The sequence below is a fragment of the Orcinus orca genome, chromosome 9, assembly GCF_937001465.1.
Source record: "Orcinus orca chromosome 9, mOrcOrc1.1, whole genome shotgun sequence".
Taxonomy (NCBI): Eukaryota; Metazoa; Chordata; class Mammalia; order Artiodactyla; family Delphinidae; genus Orcinus; species Orcinus orca.
In genome coordinates, this window is record NC_064567.1 from 7,163,192 (window position 1) to 7,180,001 (window position 16,810).

The 16,810-nt window shown below is 46.2% G+C and overlaps 1 protein-coding gene across 15 annotated transcripts in view; it reads left to right on the forward strand.

The window, feature by feature from the left end:
• The window catches only part of EZH2 (enhancer of zeste 2 polycomb repressive complex 2 subunit), a 60,485-nt gene extending 46,133 nt beyond the window's left edge, over nt 1-14,352 (forward strand). For 12 of the 15 annotated variants that reach the window (XM_004283647.4, XM_004283648.4, XM_049714718.1 and 9 more), the window contains exons 9-20: nt 3,512-3,603; nt 5,011-5,251; nt 5,823-5,992; nt 6,492-6,586; nt 7,505-7,545; nt 7,956-8,081; nt 8,856-9,034; nt 11,077-11,172; nt 11,753-11,834; nt 12,732-12,812; nt 12,938-13,022; nt 14,028-14,352. In XM_004283647.4, the coding sequence (XP_004283695.1) occupies nt 3,512-3,603; nt 5,011-5,251; nt 5,823-5,992; nt 6,492-6,586; nt 7,505-7,545; nt 7,956-8,081; nt 8,856-9,034; nt 11,077-11,172; nt 11,753-11,834; nt 12,732-12,812; nt 12,938-13,022; nt 14,028-14,088 (1,349 nt within the window). In that variant the 3' untranslated portion in view covers nt 14,089-14,352. The remainder of the gene's footprint in view (nt 1-3,511; nt 3,604-5,010; nt 5,252-5,822; nt 5,993-6,491; nt 6,587-7,504; nt 7,546-7,955; nt 8,082-8,855; nt 9,035-11,076; nt 11,173-11,752; nt 11,835-12,731; nt 12,813-12,937; nt 13,023-14,027) is intronic. The other 3 variants (XM_049714719.1, XM_033412654.2, XM_033412655.2) reach the window with 1 other exon arrangement.
• Nucleotides 14,353-16,810: the final 2,458 nt, after the last annotated feature.

Here is a 16,810-nt window from a genome sequence, read left to right on the forward strand (position 1 = left end):
TTCTCAACCACTGCCCCACCAAGGAAGTCCCGGAAGATATTCTGATGGCAGGGGATTGGCAGTTCATCTGGGCCAGAAGCTTGGTATCTGATCATGGATCTTTTCTATTAGAGGGACTTTAATCTCCAATACAGGCCTAGAGTGTAGCTAGAATTGTATATTACAATTTATAAGTCTTTTACCTTTGCTTGAAAACCTTTAGATAAGATATTGCACCAAGATTCTTTTAAGTTGCTTTTGAAATTAAAGAAAAAAAAAGCCTTTAATATCCATGTTCTTTTCTTTTTGTGAAACTTTTAAGTATCTTGCTTTAATTTTCCATCTGATAATTTTCCTGATCAGGGAATTTTATATAATCTTCTCTCCAACCTGCCCATATTATACTTAGTTTGAAGTACATTTTAATAATGTATTGCAAATACTAGTATTTTAAGATGTCTATTTGAAAAGATTATTTTCAGTTTTCTGGAAGTCTAAAATAGTCAAGACTCTTAGAGAAAAACATAGGCAGAACACTCTATGACATAAATCACAGCAAGATCCTTTTTGACCCACCTCCTAGAGAAATGGAAATAAAAACAAAAATAAACGAATGGGACCTAATAAAAGTTAAAAGCTTTTGCACAGCAAAGGAAACCACAAACAAGACCAAAAGACAGCCCTCAGAATGGGAGAAAATATTTGCAAATGAAGCAACTGACAAAGGATTAATCTCCAAAATTTAAAAGCAGCTCATGCAGCTCAATATCAAAAAATCAAACAACCCAATCCAAAAATGGGCTGAAGACTTAAATAGACATTTCTCCAAAGAAGATATACAGATTGCCAACAAACACATGAAAGAATGCTCAACATCATTAATCATTAAGAGAAATGCAAATCAAAACTACAATGAGATACCATCTCACGCCGGTCAGAATGGCCGTCATCAAAAAATCTACAAACAATAAATGCTGGAGAGGGTGTGGAGAAAAGGAAACCCTCCTGCACTGTTGGTGGGAATGTAAATTGATACAGCCACTGTGGAGAACAGTATGGAGGTGCCTTAAAAAACTAAAAATGGAACTACCATATGACTCAGCAATCCCACTACTGGGTACATGGCCTGAGAAAACCATAATTCAAAAAGTCATGTACCACAATGTTCATTGCAGCTCTATTTACAATAGCCAGGACATGGAAGCAACCTAAGTGCTCATCATCGGATGAATGGATAAAGAAGATGTGGCACATATATACAATGGAATATTACGCATAAAAAGAAACAAAATTGAGTTATTTGTAGTGAGGTGGATGGACCTAGAGTCTGTCATACAGAGTGAAGTAAGTCAGAAGGAGAAAAACAAATACCGTATGCTAACACATATATATGGAATCTAAGAAAAACAAAAGTCACGAAGAACCTAGGGGCAAGACGGGAATAAAGACTCAGACCTACTAGAGAATGGACTTGAGGATATGGGGAGGGGGAAGGGTAAGCTGGGACAAAGTGAGAGAGTGGCATGGACATTATACACTACCAAATACAAAATAGATAGCTAGTGGGAAGCAGCCGCATAGCACAGGGAGATCAGCTCGGTGCTTTGTGACCACCTGGAGGGGTGGGATAGGGAGGGTGGGAGGGAGGGAGACACAAGAGGGAAGAGATATGGGGACATCTGTATAACTGATTCACTTTGTTATAAAGCAGAAACTGACACACCATTGTAAAGCAATTATAGTCCAATAAAGATGTTAAAAAAATAGGACATTTCTAGAAGAGGGAATTCTTTATATACTTAGTTTTCCTAAAGAATTGAAGTTGGAAATTTTGCTGAAGGAAATCTGGTCGTAAGAATAGTTCTCTTTCTTTAGCTAAATGCAATGTGAGATGAAGAATGGTACTTTAAAAATTTTTAAAGTACTTTTATTATTAGCATGCTAACTTTTCCTTTATGGCCTGAATTTGTTCTTACCTTGGAGACTGTATAATTGTGGCGTATGATGTTGATACTGTTACCTAGTCCTGACTTAGAGGCTTCTTCTGTCTCATCACCAGCAGAGGCTGCTGTCCTCATTTGTGTACGTGTGTGTGTATAGATACATGTGTGTCGTCTTCAGTGAATTGGGGCAAAACTATCAGTCTCTCACTATAGTATGTACTAGAGGAGACATCCAGACTAAACACAGGTTTCACCTAAAGCGTGTCAGTCAGGATGTGCCTCTGGCTCAGGACGATTTTGTTTTTGGATGGATGTAATTCCTTCTGCTTATGTGACCTTAATCTTCTAGTGCTCACTCTGTGTATTTTAGGGGTCTTCACCTGTGCAAAATGTAATTCAGTGCTAAATAAGTCATATGGTATCAGGCTCTTGTTCTGGGAAAAACCAACTCACATACTTGAAACAGTCTGAGCCTTGAATTTCTATTTTAAAAACATAACTTTTTCTTCCTTCCCTCATCACTGTCTTCATTTCCCATTTAAGTTCTATGGATAGAAGTATGGCTTTTTTTTTTTTTTTTGCGGTACGCGGGCCTCTCACTGTCGTGGCCTCTCCCGTTGCGGAGCACAGGCTCCGGATGCACAGGCTCAGCGGCCATGGCTCACGGGCCCAGCCGCTCCGCGACACATGGGATCTTCCCGGACCGGGGTACAAACCTGTGTCCCCTGCATCGGCAGGCGGACTCTCAACCACTGCACCACCAGGGAAGCCCGAAGTATGGCTTTTTACAAATATTTTTTAAATGATTTATTTCATGAATCTGTCACTTGTTTTTATCCAGATTAATTTTCATCTTGTGTAATTCTGGATAGGGCATTTCTGGTATTTGCCTTTATGCGCTGTAAGCAGAGCCTCCCCAAGTTGTCTGAAGTTCTCGCTGCTGCGCTTTCATACTTGTTAGTATACCAGTGTGCTGGACTTTGAATTTTTCTGTTATATTATTATATTATTTGGGAATCTTAAGTTTCAAACACTTTTATCTTTCTAAAACCTGTTTTATCTGACCATTGTATTTTCCTGCAGAAAGGGTGCTGACTGTGCAGGCTCCCGCTGGGTTCTTGAATTGTGTGTGATTCAAAGAAATTGACTTGTAGTATTCCGAGGCTGTCCTCATTATCTTTTAAAACTGGTTTTTAACAATTGGTGTCCCATTCTTCTCCCTCATTTGACAAGCTGATTGGTGACCTTTCTTTGGAAATCGATAAATTGTAGATGTCAGAATTCTTTTGTAAAAAGAGGAAATCTGATTTCTGTGTAGAGGATACATCAGTTGTTTCTATGGAGACATTCAAGACCCAAATAAATGTTTATAATTAGAGCTCAGGTGTTCTGGGGGAGACCTGAGGAGAATACATTGTGGAAATTCAATAAGAGCTTGAAGGAAAGTTCTGTAATGTAAACATTATTAGCAAAAGTGTAATGTAGTAATTGACTTTCTCCTTTGGAACTGGAGACATGAAAAAGTAGTGTTATGTTTATGTATAAAAGTAATGTTAGTTATGTTTGGATATTTTATGTTTATTTTGCAGCTTTTCATGCGACACCCAACACTTACAAGCGGAAGAACACAGAGACGGCTCTGGACAACAAGCCTTGCGGCCCCCAGTGTTACCAGCACTTGGTAAGCGTGCACAGTGGGGCTCCAGAGGGAATTGGAGAAGTCTTAATTTTGAACTTCGGTGAGGTCTGTAAAGTCAGCGGTAACCTCACTGTTCCCATACTTTGATTGGCCATATGATAGCAGAGGTTTCTTAGCCACATTTCTTGGTAGTACTGCACGTTCTAGTCTTTCGTTATCTCGCGTTATTCTTTATCTCTGTTAGTCTTTTCAGCAGCGTATGGAGGTCTTTAGGATCCAGGCCTCCTGTACCTCCACAGAGCTTACAAGAATGGGAAGCACAGAGGACCCTTTTAAACCCCAGAAGTGCAGTAGTTCCCGGGCCTTGCTCAGAGCCATAGCCCTTCTTTGAGTTGTAGACGCACTGTAGTTGAGCTATATTATATATAGGCCCCGGAGAGGTTTTGTATGTGTATTTATTTTTTAATGATGGAGAAAAGGTAAGGGTTTAGGAAAATATGAGGTAGAAAAGTTGTTTTTTACGGGTACTATCTTATTTTTACCATTTCCCCTCTTTGAACCAAGCCACTCCTACCTAGGAACTAAATGGGTATATATTGCCTGTTGGATTTTGGACAGAAGATTCATTGAATGGCACCTGCAGAAGGTATCCTATTTTTAAGCAATTTGGTTTTTGTAGAATGAAGTATAAAACTGTTGGCTGCTCTCAGACTTCTCCCTTCTATTGCCACTAAAAATGGAATTCTTGAGCACTGTTTTATATATAATATTCCTTACAAGGCAGAATTTTATTTGGCTCATCTAAAATGTGTCTGTGGTATCTCTATAATCCACGCCCTTCCCGTTGTTGTATACTTTCCGAGACTGGATTATTACACCTGGTAACGCAGAATGTAACCCTCACCGCCTTGTTCGTCGAGTTCCTTTCATGTCTTCCTGGGTTATGCATCCCTCACAGGGAAAAAAAAAAATGCGATGTTTTACTTGTAAGGCAGAAAGTGAAAGAGTGGAGTATGTGTACATGTTTTGTTTTCTTCTTGTATACTTTAAATATTACCTTAGAAAGGGACATGTTGGCTTAAGAAACCCTGAAATAGGAAAGTGTGACTTTAGATGCACATTAGATGTGTGCTTCCTCTTAAAATTCACTTTTAAATAGACTCTTACCTAAAGTATATTTCTGTTTAACTCATAATCAGTTAATATAGAGCCGTCTTGCCTGATTTTGTGCTGCTCTGGCACTGTACGGAAGCCATATTTATCTTTCGCAAATCTTCAAACTCTCAAAAGCAGATAGAAAACAGTTGTATGTAGATGTGCGACTGTTTGTGAAAGCCGGATACTGTGATACATTTGACTAACGTGCTAACGCCATCCTTTTCTTTTTCTCCTCTGCCAAAATGAGCTGCAGAACTTTACCCTGATGTCTGCACTTTTCCCCCTTCGTAGGAGGGCGCGAAGGAGTTTGCTGCCGCCCTCACTGCCGAGCGGATAAAGACGCCCCCGAAGCGCCCAGGCGGCCGCAGGAGAGGGCGGCTCCCCAACAACAGCAGCAGGCCCGGCACCCCCACCACCAACGTGCTCGAGTCGAAGGACACGGACAGTGACAGGGAGGCGGGGACCGAGACCGGAGGGGAGGGCAACGACAAGGAAGAGGAGGAGAAGAAGGACGAGACCTCCAGTTCCTCAGGTGAGACGCGTCTGGTGACGGGGTCTTCCTGCCGCTCGGAGGGCTCATGTTGTCGAGGTTTGGGTCGTGTAAGGTGTTAGTTACTTCCCTCGGTTGGTTAGTTACAGACACGGTGAGAAACCCAGGAGCAGAGCTGTGTGGCTGTGACTCTTACTGCTCTCTTCTGGCCCACACCCAGCCCTCGCCTGTGGTGTTGATCTGTCTGGGTTACTTGCAAGTTGACCATCCGGTTTATTTTCACTCTTTGGGTCACTTTCCTTTTTCCAGCTTTCACAAGGGCATGATGGAATTCTCATCATTCAGTTGAATCCTCCTGACGCCCTGTGGGTAGTGTTGGTTAGGAGAGAGAACTAGAACCACTGACTATATGTTATGGAGTGTCTTCTCAGCCCTATGACACACCATAAGTAACAGTAGGGTAACCCCATTTGCTTTCATTTTAGAAGGCTGAGTTAAAGGGAGCCCGCTCTCATGGTTTCCATGGGGGAAAAGCTTACTGATACTTCCTTCCCTTTCCCTTTCCTTCCTCCCATTGCTATTTCTTGACCATTGCTTAACTTTGGTTTCGTAGAAGCGAATTCTCGGTGTCAAACACCAATAAAGATGAAGCCCAACGCCGAGCCCCCCGAGAACGTGGAGTGGAGTGGTGCTGAGGCCTCCATGTTCAGGGTCCTCATCGGCACGTACTACGACAATTTCTGTGCCATCGCCAGGTTGATTGGGACCAAAACATGTCGACAGGTAAGCGTGCCTGATAAAAATACTGTGAGCTTCAAATGGAGAAATATGTGGTCACTGTCCAAACATACGAACATTCGTGGTTATTAAACTGCTGTTCCTCTGAAAAGAAGTATAAAAATTTTTTTTTTTCACTGAGAGGATACTGAAAGGAAATTACTCATTGAACTTTAGATGTTTTAGGTTAGCTGGCAATGGGTTCTATCTTATTATTCATTCATTTATTTGTTTTTTGGCCATGCTGCACGGCACATGGCATCTTAGTTCCCCAAACAGGGATCGAACCTGTGTCCCTTGCAGTGTAAGTGCAGAGTCCTAACCACTGGACAGCCAGGGAATCCTGGCGATGGGTTTTAAAAACCAGGAACGATTTAGATTTAGCCTCATGACTCTCAGTAAGAGTGTAATCGCAGCAGACAAAGAGTTTCTGGTGGGAATGAGCAGGACACTGGTTTGCTTAAATAGACGGTCCTCACGGCCCTGTGACCTTGCCTCTTGTCAGGTGTATGAGTTTCGAGTCAAAGAATCCAGTGTCATAGCGCCAGCCCCCGCCGAGGACGTTGACACCCCTCCCAGGAAGAAGAAGAGGAAACACCGGTGAGTCTGCGGCGTGATGGGGAGGCCGCTGTGGGCCTGGCGCTCATGAGGGCAGTGGTGGCTCCACTCCGTCGATTAGGAAGGAAGCTTAAGTGGCCTCAGAAATAGGCCTGTGGGGTCTTGTTTCCATGGGCATTGCTGGCATTTTTCTGTAAGAACACAGTGGCTGTCAGGAGATTTGGTGTGTTGAGTCATAAAAATTTTATGATTACTATGCTACATTTTGGTCACGAAGAATTATTGAGTAGCTTCTGCAGTGAAGGCTGCATAAACCCTTACTTGGCATTCGTGTGTGGATCTTGGGAGGCTGTGAGCTCTGGGCCGGTTTTCACTCTAGGAGCCCGAGTTTTCCACGCCCACCCTGCCGTCGGCCTGGGTGAGCGAGTGACGGGGGCAGTGAAGGTGTCAGGCCGACTCGGATGTGTGGAGGCTGGATGGACTACTTGCTGTAACCACCACCCGGTCCTTTTTTTGTTTTTAGAGAGAAACATAGTTGGGTGTTGGGTAAGGGAACGTCTACATTATGCTTCAGAAATTGTCTACAGCTTAATTCAGGCTTTAGTAGATGCCTCTGCCTTTTTTGCTTGGATTCTCTCTGACCATATAGCTCAGTTGAAATGATGCAAGATTCCAGAAATGAGAGCAGGTGTGCTGTGTCAGTGTCATCCACACTAGGATAAACCTGCCCCGGGGGCCGGGCTGGCTCTCTGAGGCCACAGCCCTTAGGCTGTTCCCACGCTGCTCCACACCTGCGCCAGGTGAGCTGGGCGGCGTGACTCCTCTTTCATGGTTACTTGGATTAAGAGCCCCGCTGCATTCATGGCCCAGGTTGACGCGTTTAAGTTGCGATTGTTGACATGTGGCTGACTGTGCGCCCCAGGTCACGAGGGTGATGTTTTCTTCCTTTGTGTTTTGCAGGTTGTGGGCTGCGCACTGCAGAAAGATACAGCTGAAGAAGGGTTGGCACCTTTCCGTTCAGCTTCATTAGTAACTCGGTCTACTTCTCGTGTCTTAGAATAGTAATTGGATTAGAGTTTGGGATATTCTAATATAACCGACTTTGGTGCACTGAAGTTTAATGCACAGAAGTGCATTAAATGGAGGCTGTCTGTTGATTAATTTCCAGTCAGTTAGAGGAGAACGACTCTGGGAACCTGACTGAGGTGTGTGTGACAGTGCCCCAGGGTTCCCGAGCTCTTGGTGGGTGGGGCTAATTTCTGCTGACCTGTTGTAAACAGTGTGTGTGACGTTGCGGACATGGAAAGACAACCCGCTAAGCTCGGAGGGCCACGGGGAGAGCATGTGCTTGTCGGGCGTGTGCTCCCCTTGCCGCTCTCTGGACTGACGTGGTGCTGTTGTCTCTGTGCAGATGGCTCCTCCAACCATGTTTACAACTACCAGCCCTGTGACCACCCACGGCAGCCTTGTGACAGCTCGTGCCCTTGTGTGATAGCCCAGAATTTTTGTGAAAAGTTTTGTCAATGTAGTTCAGAGTGTAAGTATGTTGTCTTGATGTGATTACGTGAGAATTCAATAGGCTGTTGGTCAGCAATTTAAAACTGTAACCTCAGTCGGCACAAGGACACGGCAGCTCCTGCGTGCTGTTCCCTTTGGGAAATTCACTTACACCACGAGCATGCATGGCGCCCAGGAGTGGCGCTGGGCCTGTATCCAGCCAGCCTCCTGGCTGACGCGGGTATGTGGGCAGGTTTAGGCGAATGTGGGTTAAAGGAGCTTTTATTTTTTCCCCCTTGATCATTTAACTTAAATCATAGTAGAGCTGACACAGAATGGAAGGGGACTCTAGAAATAGCTACCCAAATACTTTTTGGACACCAGAAACTGTTGAAGAGTTAGGTGGGTTTAGTCTTCAGAATACAGGAATGTGTAGCATCAGGGTAGCGACTGTAATGATTTAATGAAACTGCACTGAAGCCTGGATACCAAGGAAGTACCTAGAACTCTGACTATCGGAATGGTTGAGATCCGTGGATATTATGTAGTCCAAATCCTTCCTTCACACCTGCTTTATAAATCAAAGAACTGTACGTACACATGCCATCTAACAGACAAAAAAGGGGAGACAGTAACTCAGTGATCTCTTTCAGTATGGACAGCTTTAACTTTCCTGTTACTTCCCTTTCCTCATGTGTACGATGGGATAATACAGTTGTTGTGAGGCCTCCGTGCATTAATCAGGGCCTTAGCGCCAGACTTGAGCTGCACCATTAGGCAAGGTTTTCGTCTGACGAAGAACATCTCTCTGAAGGTCAGAACCGCTTTCCGGGATGCCGCTGCAAAGCCCAGTGCAACACCAAGCAGTGCCCGTGCTACCTGGCTGTCCGAGAGTGTGACCCCGACCTCTGTCTTACTTGTGGAGCCGCTGACCACTGGGACAGTAAAAACGTGTCCTGCAAGAACTGTAGCATTCAGCGGGGCTCTAAGAAGGTAGGGCGTGATCGTTGTTGGTGGGCTTTCGAGAGATGTCAAAGTCAGGATAGTCTTAGACCATTTAGCTGGGGCAGAAAAGTGATTATTGAATGGTACAGCTGATAAAAGGAAAATGGTTGATTTTTCTGTAGAATAGTTGGCTATAGGATGAACCAGTCAACTCTGAGAAGCAGCTGTTAATGGTATCGGATTTGAGTAAGAGGTATTTTTCTAGTTTAATAGATGATTCGATTTTCTTTTTTAAGTTTAGTTAATAGAATAAGTGGTTTATCTAGTCTCCTTAGAGCAAATCAGTGGTGTTACTGTCAGAACAGAGAGACCCATTCTTATCAAATAGTATTCTGGGTTCCTTTTTGCACAGAGTAAAAGATGGGACTTCCCACAGTAGTTTCTGTAATAACCTTGAAAATAACACAGGCAGGAATTACATAACTGAAGCCTGGGCATTGCATGGACTTGACTTGTTGCAACCAGGGAGTTTATTGCTGACCAAAAGAAACTTAGTTTTTAGGGTACTATCAGTATCTTGGCTTTTTAGGGTAGCTGATAGATTTCTTCAGTTAATCATTTTTATAATAATAGCTGACATTTATTATTTAATATAGAGCAGGCCCTGGTCTAAGCACTTCGTGTATTAACTCATTAGTCTTCCTAACTCCCTGAGTTAGGAATAATCATTAAACCCAACGTAGTCTTCCTAACTCCCTGAGTTAGGAATAATCATTAAACCCAACGTTCTGAGACTTGTCAGGAAAGGAGCAGGAACTCAGCCAGGCGTTCCGGCCCCGGACCCTGTGCCGTGAGGGACCACCCCGTGTGCACGCGGCACGCTCTTCTCTTAGGGTCTTGAACTAGTGTGTAATGTAACTGAGATCGCAGTACTGTCAGTCCTGCTCTACTGGAAGTTCTGTTTATGGCAGTGGCTTTATATTTTTGGCTGTGGCGTTTGCTATCAGGCGTTCAGACGGTTTTACTCTAGGTCCTCACGTCACAGTGATGCTGGCGTGGTTTCCCGGGGACACCCATTCAGCCCTGAGAACTCCCATTTCTCCCTCAATCCTGTACTTTCCCACTGTATGATGAAAACCCCTCCTTCAGTTCAGAAAGTGGATAATCCTAATGGCGACATGTCTTTCTACACATCTTTTACCTCCTAAAACAGAAAACTGTGTAGATACTTTGTACCAACGGGGTTTCATTTGCTTAACAGTATTTAGCTGGTCGGGAAGGTACTTGGTTAATTCTTCCCCGACAGGGAGTGCAGGCTGAGTCAGAACAAGCGTAGATCGGTAACCTGGGGACCCGGGAGTCTTTTTCGAGGCCACGAGGATACTTGGAATGAAAGCATAATGATGAGCCACGATGAAAGGTCAGGGACTCATTCCCAAACAGACTCTAACGGTAGAAGCCACAGCAGTGATCAGCCATCTTGGCATCCGCTAAGAACAGAATGCTGGCCCACGGGATCGTGCTGCCCCTCGTGGTGGTTTTTCGTGCTGTCGGGAGCAAGGGCTGTGGAAGGATGCGCCCAAGAGAAAAGCGCCCTGGAAGGAAGGGCAGCGCTTCGGGAGGAATAAAAGCTGGTGAAGAGCCAGGAGAGGGCCCCACGGGGGCTGGGACTGGACCCGGAGGAGGTGGTGATAGAGGCCGCCTTGGGGAGGTGCAGGGGGCACGGACAGAGGGGGAGCAAGGGGTCCCTGTGTGACAGGCACGTTGCACGTGAAGTCCAGGAAGTCAAGGGCGGAAGGACGGACAGGGAAGCAAATGGTGCAGCGTGTCAGGATGCCTCGTGCAAGGACCGCAGTCGGAGGGACCCGCACCAGCATAGGTGACGTCGTATTTCTGAGAGAGACAGAGGATACTCAGGCTCTGTACTTGACTTACAAAAACCAAAACGTTCTTGCAGTTTGCCAAGCCCTTCGGTAATGCGGGGGAGCTGACCCCTTCCTCCGCCCGTGGTTGAATTACCCTGGGTCATCCCATGTCTGGTTTGTCCATCTTCGCTCTCCTCTGATCATATGACTGTGTTTATTCTCTAGCATTTATTGCTAGCACCATCTGATGTGGCAGGCTGGGGGATTTTCATCAAAGATCCTGTACAGAAGAACGAATTCATCTCGGAATACTGCGGAGAGGTAAGGCACAGCCATCCAGTTGCAGACAGAGGGATGCTCGCGGGCGTCATCTGTACTCACTTTGCTTGGGACTGATTTTCATTGGGCAAGTCCGTTGGGTTTGATGAGAAGTGAATTTAAAATGCCTTTTCAGCTTGGGCTTGTGGGTTTGGTTTGTTTGGAAGTTAAGCTACACGGCTTCAGTCCTTGTCACAGCTAGCTTTTATCACCTGGGGACAAGGGGGAGAACAAGAGCTTTAAAATGAGGAGTCTGTCCTACTTAATCCACAGCCAAGTTGATAAGGACCTAAGTTAGGAAAAACCCTGGGGCTGGCTTCATTGTGCGATTAACCCACCCGGTTTGTATTTTGTACTGAGTAAAAAGACTTTTGTTCATCACTTTCTCCAAGCATAGTTACTTTAAATGTGGAAGGATTCAATATTTCTAAGTTAGAGTCCTTAAAATATCACTGTTTTTGACAAAGAGAGAAACTGGCCACAGTGACCCCTCAAGGTCCCAACTGTTCCTGATGAGCTGGTGTGTGTTCGCCTACCAGGCTCACCTGTTGCAAAACAACCTCCCCCATGTCCTTCCTTTTAGATTATTTCTCAAGATGAAGCAGACAGAAGAGGGAAAGTATATGATAAATACATGTGCAGCTTTCTCTTCAACTTGAACAATGGTATGTTGATGAATTAGAGTGCATTTGGTTCCCGGGTTGCACGGGCCCTTCTGGTGGCTTGAGTATCAGAAACGACATTAGGGGCCCCCAGTGTCTGCAGTGTTGGAAGGAGCCCCAGCCTGGGCTAAGGAATGGGCTGTTTGCTGGGAAGCCGGCCAGGTTGGATGAGTGTAACTTGGGGGCGGAGGTGGAGGCTCCCTGAGCCGTAGGGGGTTCTGTGTGCAGGGAGAGATCGCTGCCCTGGCCCCGGGCCGTTCCCTGGCTTCACTGCCTGGCTCTCCTCTCGTGCCCCTCTTGCCACAGGTACCAGTTGGCTGGGCCCACCTCCTCCAGTTAGTGCCTCTGACCTGGGAAAGGTGTGGAGCAAGGCCTCGTGAAGCATCTCCACAACGCTCCTGGGGGTCCTCAGAGGACAGTGAGGGTAAAGGGCGCTGCGTGTGCAGATGCTGATCCTGGGTGGAAAACTTCTGGTGTAGTCGGGTCACTGCTGGGAGTGTGCACTTCACACCCAAGCTATTCAGGGGGCCTCTCAGCTGAAGCAGGTAGAGTGGGTTCTTTCATGAATGTGCTCCATAAATGGTAATAATGAAGAAAACTAATATAATTTAAAATGTGAAGGGAAGAATTTAGTTAGATTTTATTTTTTGCCATGCTTTGGTCAGTAACAGGTGTTTACAGCTGATATAACTGTCTGGAATCACTGATGAATTTTTACCTAGAGAACATTTTCTTCCAAATGTCATTTCATACTAGGTGAAGTTGGTTGAATGATTTGCTTTTGAAGGCGAACCCTGAAGAAGCATAACCAGTTGTATTTCCAGAATCACAGTAACTTTGTGTTTACTGACCTGTACAGCTGAAATTGTTTACGGGATTGTGCTTATTTTTTCTCTTTAGATTTTGTGGTGGATGCAACCCGCAAGGGTAACAAAATTCGTTTTGCAAATCACTCAGTAAATCCAAACTGCTATGCAAAAGGTAGGTGTCCCCGGAGGTGGAGCTGCCGCAGGTTGGCCTGAGTGGTTCTGGGTTGACACTTGTTACGTGAACGGTCAGCAACTCTCCTGGGCCGACTTCACTGACCCCGGCGTCTCTCTCTGCAGTGATGATGGTTAACGGCGATCACAGGATAGGGATTTTTGCTAAGAGAGCCATCCAGACTGGTGAAGAGCTGTTTTTTGATTACAGGTTGGTAACAGTACATTTCTAGAGTCATCAAGGGCTTTTCCTCTCTGGTCCAGCTCCAGGCTGGAGCTTCTGTCGTTAGAGTAACAGAGTTCTGGTCGTTATTTGTCGTGGGCAGTGGTGGGAGTTTGGTAACGTAGTTTCCATTATACAAGTAATGCTTTAATATAAGTCAAAAAAAATGTGGACAGCTGCATTTTACCTTTGGGGTCCTTTCTGCGGGAGAAGGCGCGCCGGCCGGCAGCCTCTGCTGTCAAGCTCTGGGGGGATAAACTGACAAGTTCTATAATTTTTATTTAAATGCACTCAGATGACTGTCTAGTTAAACGAATCCTGTGGCTGAATGTACATCCCATCCAGAAGCTGTTTCTTGAGTGCTGAGATGTCGTAAACTAGGGCCCGTGTGTAGCCACTTTCAATGGCAAACTGCGGCACAGCTGAAGGCGAGATCTACCCGGATCTTTAGTGGGAGGTTACGAAGCCGTAGCCCCCCTAGCTCTGAGTGAGGGGCAGCTGGTAGACCTTCCTTTGGGTGCACTGTAGGTTCCAGCCAGCAGTGGAGGTCGCAGGTGCCTCTTCTGGCCTCTGTCCTGTTCTTTCTTCAAGGCGGGGGCGGGGCGTGACCAGCTCTGGCTGCTTTGACTAAGGGCCCAAGTCAGGGCTCTGCCGCGTCGCAGTTACTTTGCCTTCCCCGTGTTAGGCCTAATCACCGCGCTGCGGGCCTGCCTTCGCTGGAGGTTGGTTTCAGGGGCACAGGGCTGGCTGGGGAGAGAACTGGGGAAGGGTTGTACTACCAGTTCCATCCACTTTGCAACTGGAATTGGCCCAATGATGCAGCTGTGTAACAGGATGCGTGTGTGCTTTTCCTTGTGGACGTGTGAGTGCAACACACTCAACGAAGTGGACTTGGTTGTGTTGGATCTCACCCCGGGCTGGAGGGCACTCACCCCTTTTTCTTGCTGTTTGTTTCAGATAGTACTCACCCCTTTTTCTTGCTGTTTGTTTCAGATACAGCCAGGCTGACGCCCTCAAGTACGTGGGCATCGAAAGAGAAATGGAAATCCCTTGACGTCTGCTACCTCCCCCCTTCTCCTCTTGGAACAGCTGCCTTAGCTTCAGGAACCTCGAGTACTGTGGGCGATTTAGAAAAAGAAAATGCAGTTTGAAATTCTGAATTTGCTAAAAGTACTGTAAGAATAATTTATAGTAATGAGTTTAAAAATCAACTTTTTATTGCCTTCTCACCAGCTGCAAAGTGTTTTGTACCAGTGAATTTTTGCAATAATGCAGTGTGGTACATTTTTCAACTTTGAATAAAGAATACTTGAACTTCTCCTGGTCGTTGTCATCTGTCACACAGCTTCCTCAGCTGATTTTAGAAAAAGACGACTGAGTCTAATGGGAAAAACATTTAACTCCTTCGGTTTTCCAGTAGCCATCCTACTGAAATCTTGGTTTCACTAATACTGCCTATTTATTAGGCAAGTTAATACCAAATATAACAAATATATGCCTACATATAAACCTACTACCACTAATACACGTCACAATTTAATAAGGGACTCACTGCTGGCATCGGAGACCAGCGCGGGGCACGTCCCCGGCTGCCGAGAGTGCTGCAGCTACGTACCCTCTAAGCCTCGTTCTCCACGTGAAACAACAGACAATCGGAGGAAGCGACTTCTGAGAACCGATCTAGCTCTAAATCCCACGAGTCTAGATACAGCCCTTCAGACACGACGGGGATATGTAGCCAGACTAGGTTCATACCTCCTTGAAGAAGTAATAACACCCTCTTTCTTACGTCCCAAGGAGGTGGCGCTGCTCCTCGGGCCAGGCGGCGGTGGCACAGTGACGCCGTCATGGTGGGAGAGCCCAGACGGCTGTCGTCAGCCTGGGTGTGTAGCTGCCTCTACTAGAGTTTGGTAAATTTTCACTGATTTATAACGTGGTAATGGTTAACGGGAAGCGCAGTCAGAACTCACCTTCCTCTGCAGTTACACAAAACGCTGAGAAGACTGGTTCCCACCGCATCCACGCACAAGCCGTAGCCACCTGAGTCCTGGCGTACAGTTCATGGGCCCCTTGGCTTTGGCAGCGAAGAGACCCAGCCTTGGGGGCTAGTCTTGTGTGTCAGCCGTGTCTTCTCTGCCACCCTGCTGGGATGTCCTGTCCCCACGCCCCACCCAGGAAGCGGGACCTGCACTCGGCCGCCTGTCACTGACCTGTTCACGGAGGGTCACCCTGCGTTTGCCTGATCACCGCATCCCGCCCTTGGCACTCAGCCCCAGCGGAGCCCGTCTGTTCCCTGCTGCACGTGGGCCTGTTCAGGACGCCCCAGGGATGACTTGCCCCCAACAGCAGCTACTGACAGCTCATTCCAGCCACAACTTTTCTACTGTGTGTAGCTCCCAACCTGTCCCCAGACGCCAACACCAGGAGGTGGGTCCTTGAGCTCAGGTAGGTTCTGCTCGTTTAGTACACCAGAGGCCCAAATGCAGCAGAAAGACAGCAGTTGTACCGATGGACGGCAGTCCTTGCGAGCACCAGCTGGTGTGTATTCTCGGTGCACAGCAGGCTTTGTACCCTGATTTGCAATGTACCTCCAGTAACCTACCCACTGACCTCGTGGACACGGAGATTCTGACCAGAAACACTGTTGACACGCAGCCACGGCTACATCCCATGTGATCAAGAGCGTCCTTCGGTCCAGGCAGCTTTAGATCTTCCTTTATCTGTAATGGGGGAAAAAAACCACAGAGCTTGACACAACGTATTCAAATACCCAGTTAACAGAGAAAATTGGCAAAAGCTAAGTTTAAGTACGTGCTTTTCTCCCTTCCCCTTGCTCCCCTCACCGAGGTGGTAATTGACTTTGTATGTGGGTAAGCCTGGTGGTTAGCTCCCTACCAGGGAAAACAGACGCCTAAGTAGGATGAGATGAGTGTAACGAGTTATCACAAGATACGGATACGTTTCAAATAGTTTCCATGGTTGAGGGATACCACCCATTGTTCATTGAGGATAAAGAACCCGACAACAGGCTGCCCAGCTGGCCGGTGTCTGTAGTCCTGAAGCTGTTCCCCTGATGGTCATGAGGGCCCACATGTCTGACCGCAGTCCTGATGTCCAAATACAGGCAGCACCTCAGCCTCAGAGTAAACTGCCCCAAGCAAATCTGAAGGCACCATGACAACACCGTTCCGTGTGTCAAAATTCTCTTCAATATTTTGTAATTTATAAAAAATTTATAATTATCTACCTGGAAACTGCTTCCTCTTTTTTTATTTTTTATTTTTTGGCTGTGCTGGGTGACATACAGGATCTTAGTTCCCCCGGCCAGGGATCGAACCCGTGCCCCCTGCGGTGGGAGCGTGGAGTCCTAACCCCTGGACCGCCGGGGAAGTCCCGCTAATTATTTTTTGATATTGTCTGAATCACTCACCCTCCAGCCTTCACTGAATCCAGTCAGTGACTCAAAAGTCCCGATTTCCACCTCTGCCCCCGCACCCACCAAAAGTCAACTAACATCGTGTAATTTCGATTTGCAGATGGGTCGTCAAGAGGGATTTCACATGTGGACGTTTTGAAGAACGTAAGTATTCTGCCGGGAGTTGTATGAGCTTTGGGCTCTTACTGGAATAAGCTCAAATAAATGCTTGCTTGTTCTCCAGCCTGTTACAAACAATTCCAGTGACGGGTGTATGTAGCACCTGGTATTAGAAATGGTCCAATACATCAAATCCGCACAGCTTTTTGTATGTGAACCGCACCTCCAGAAAGAGGTTTTA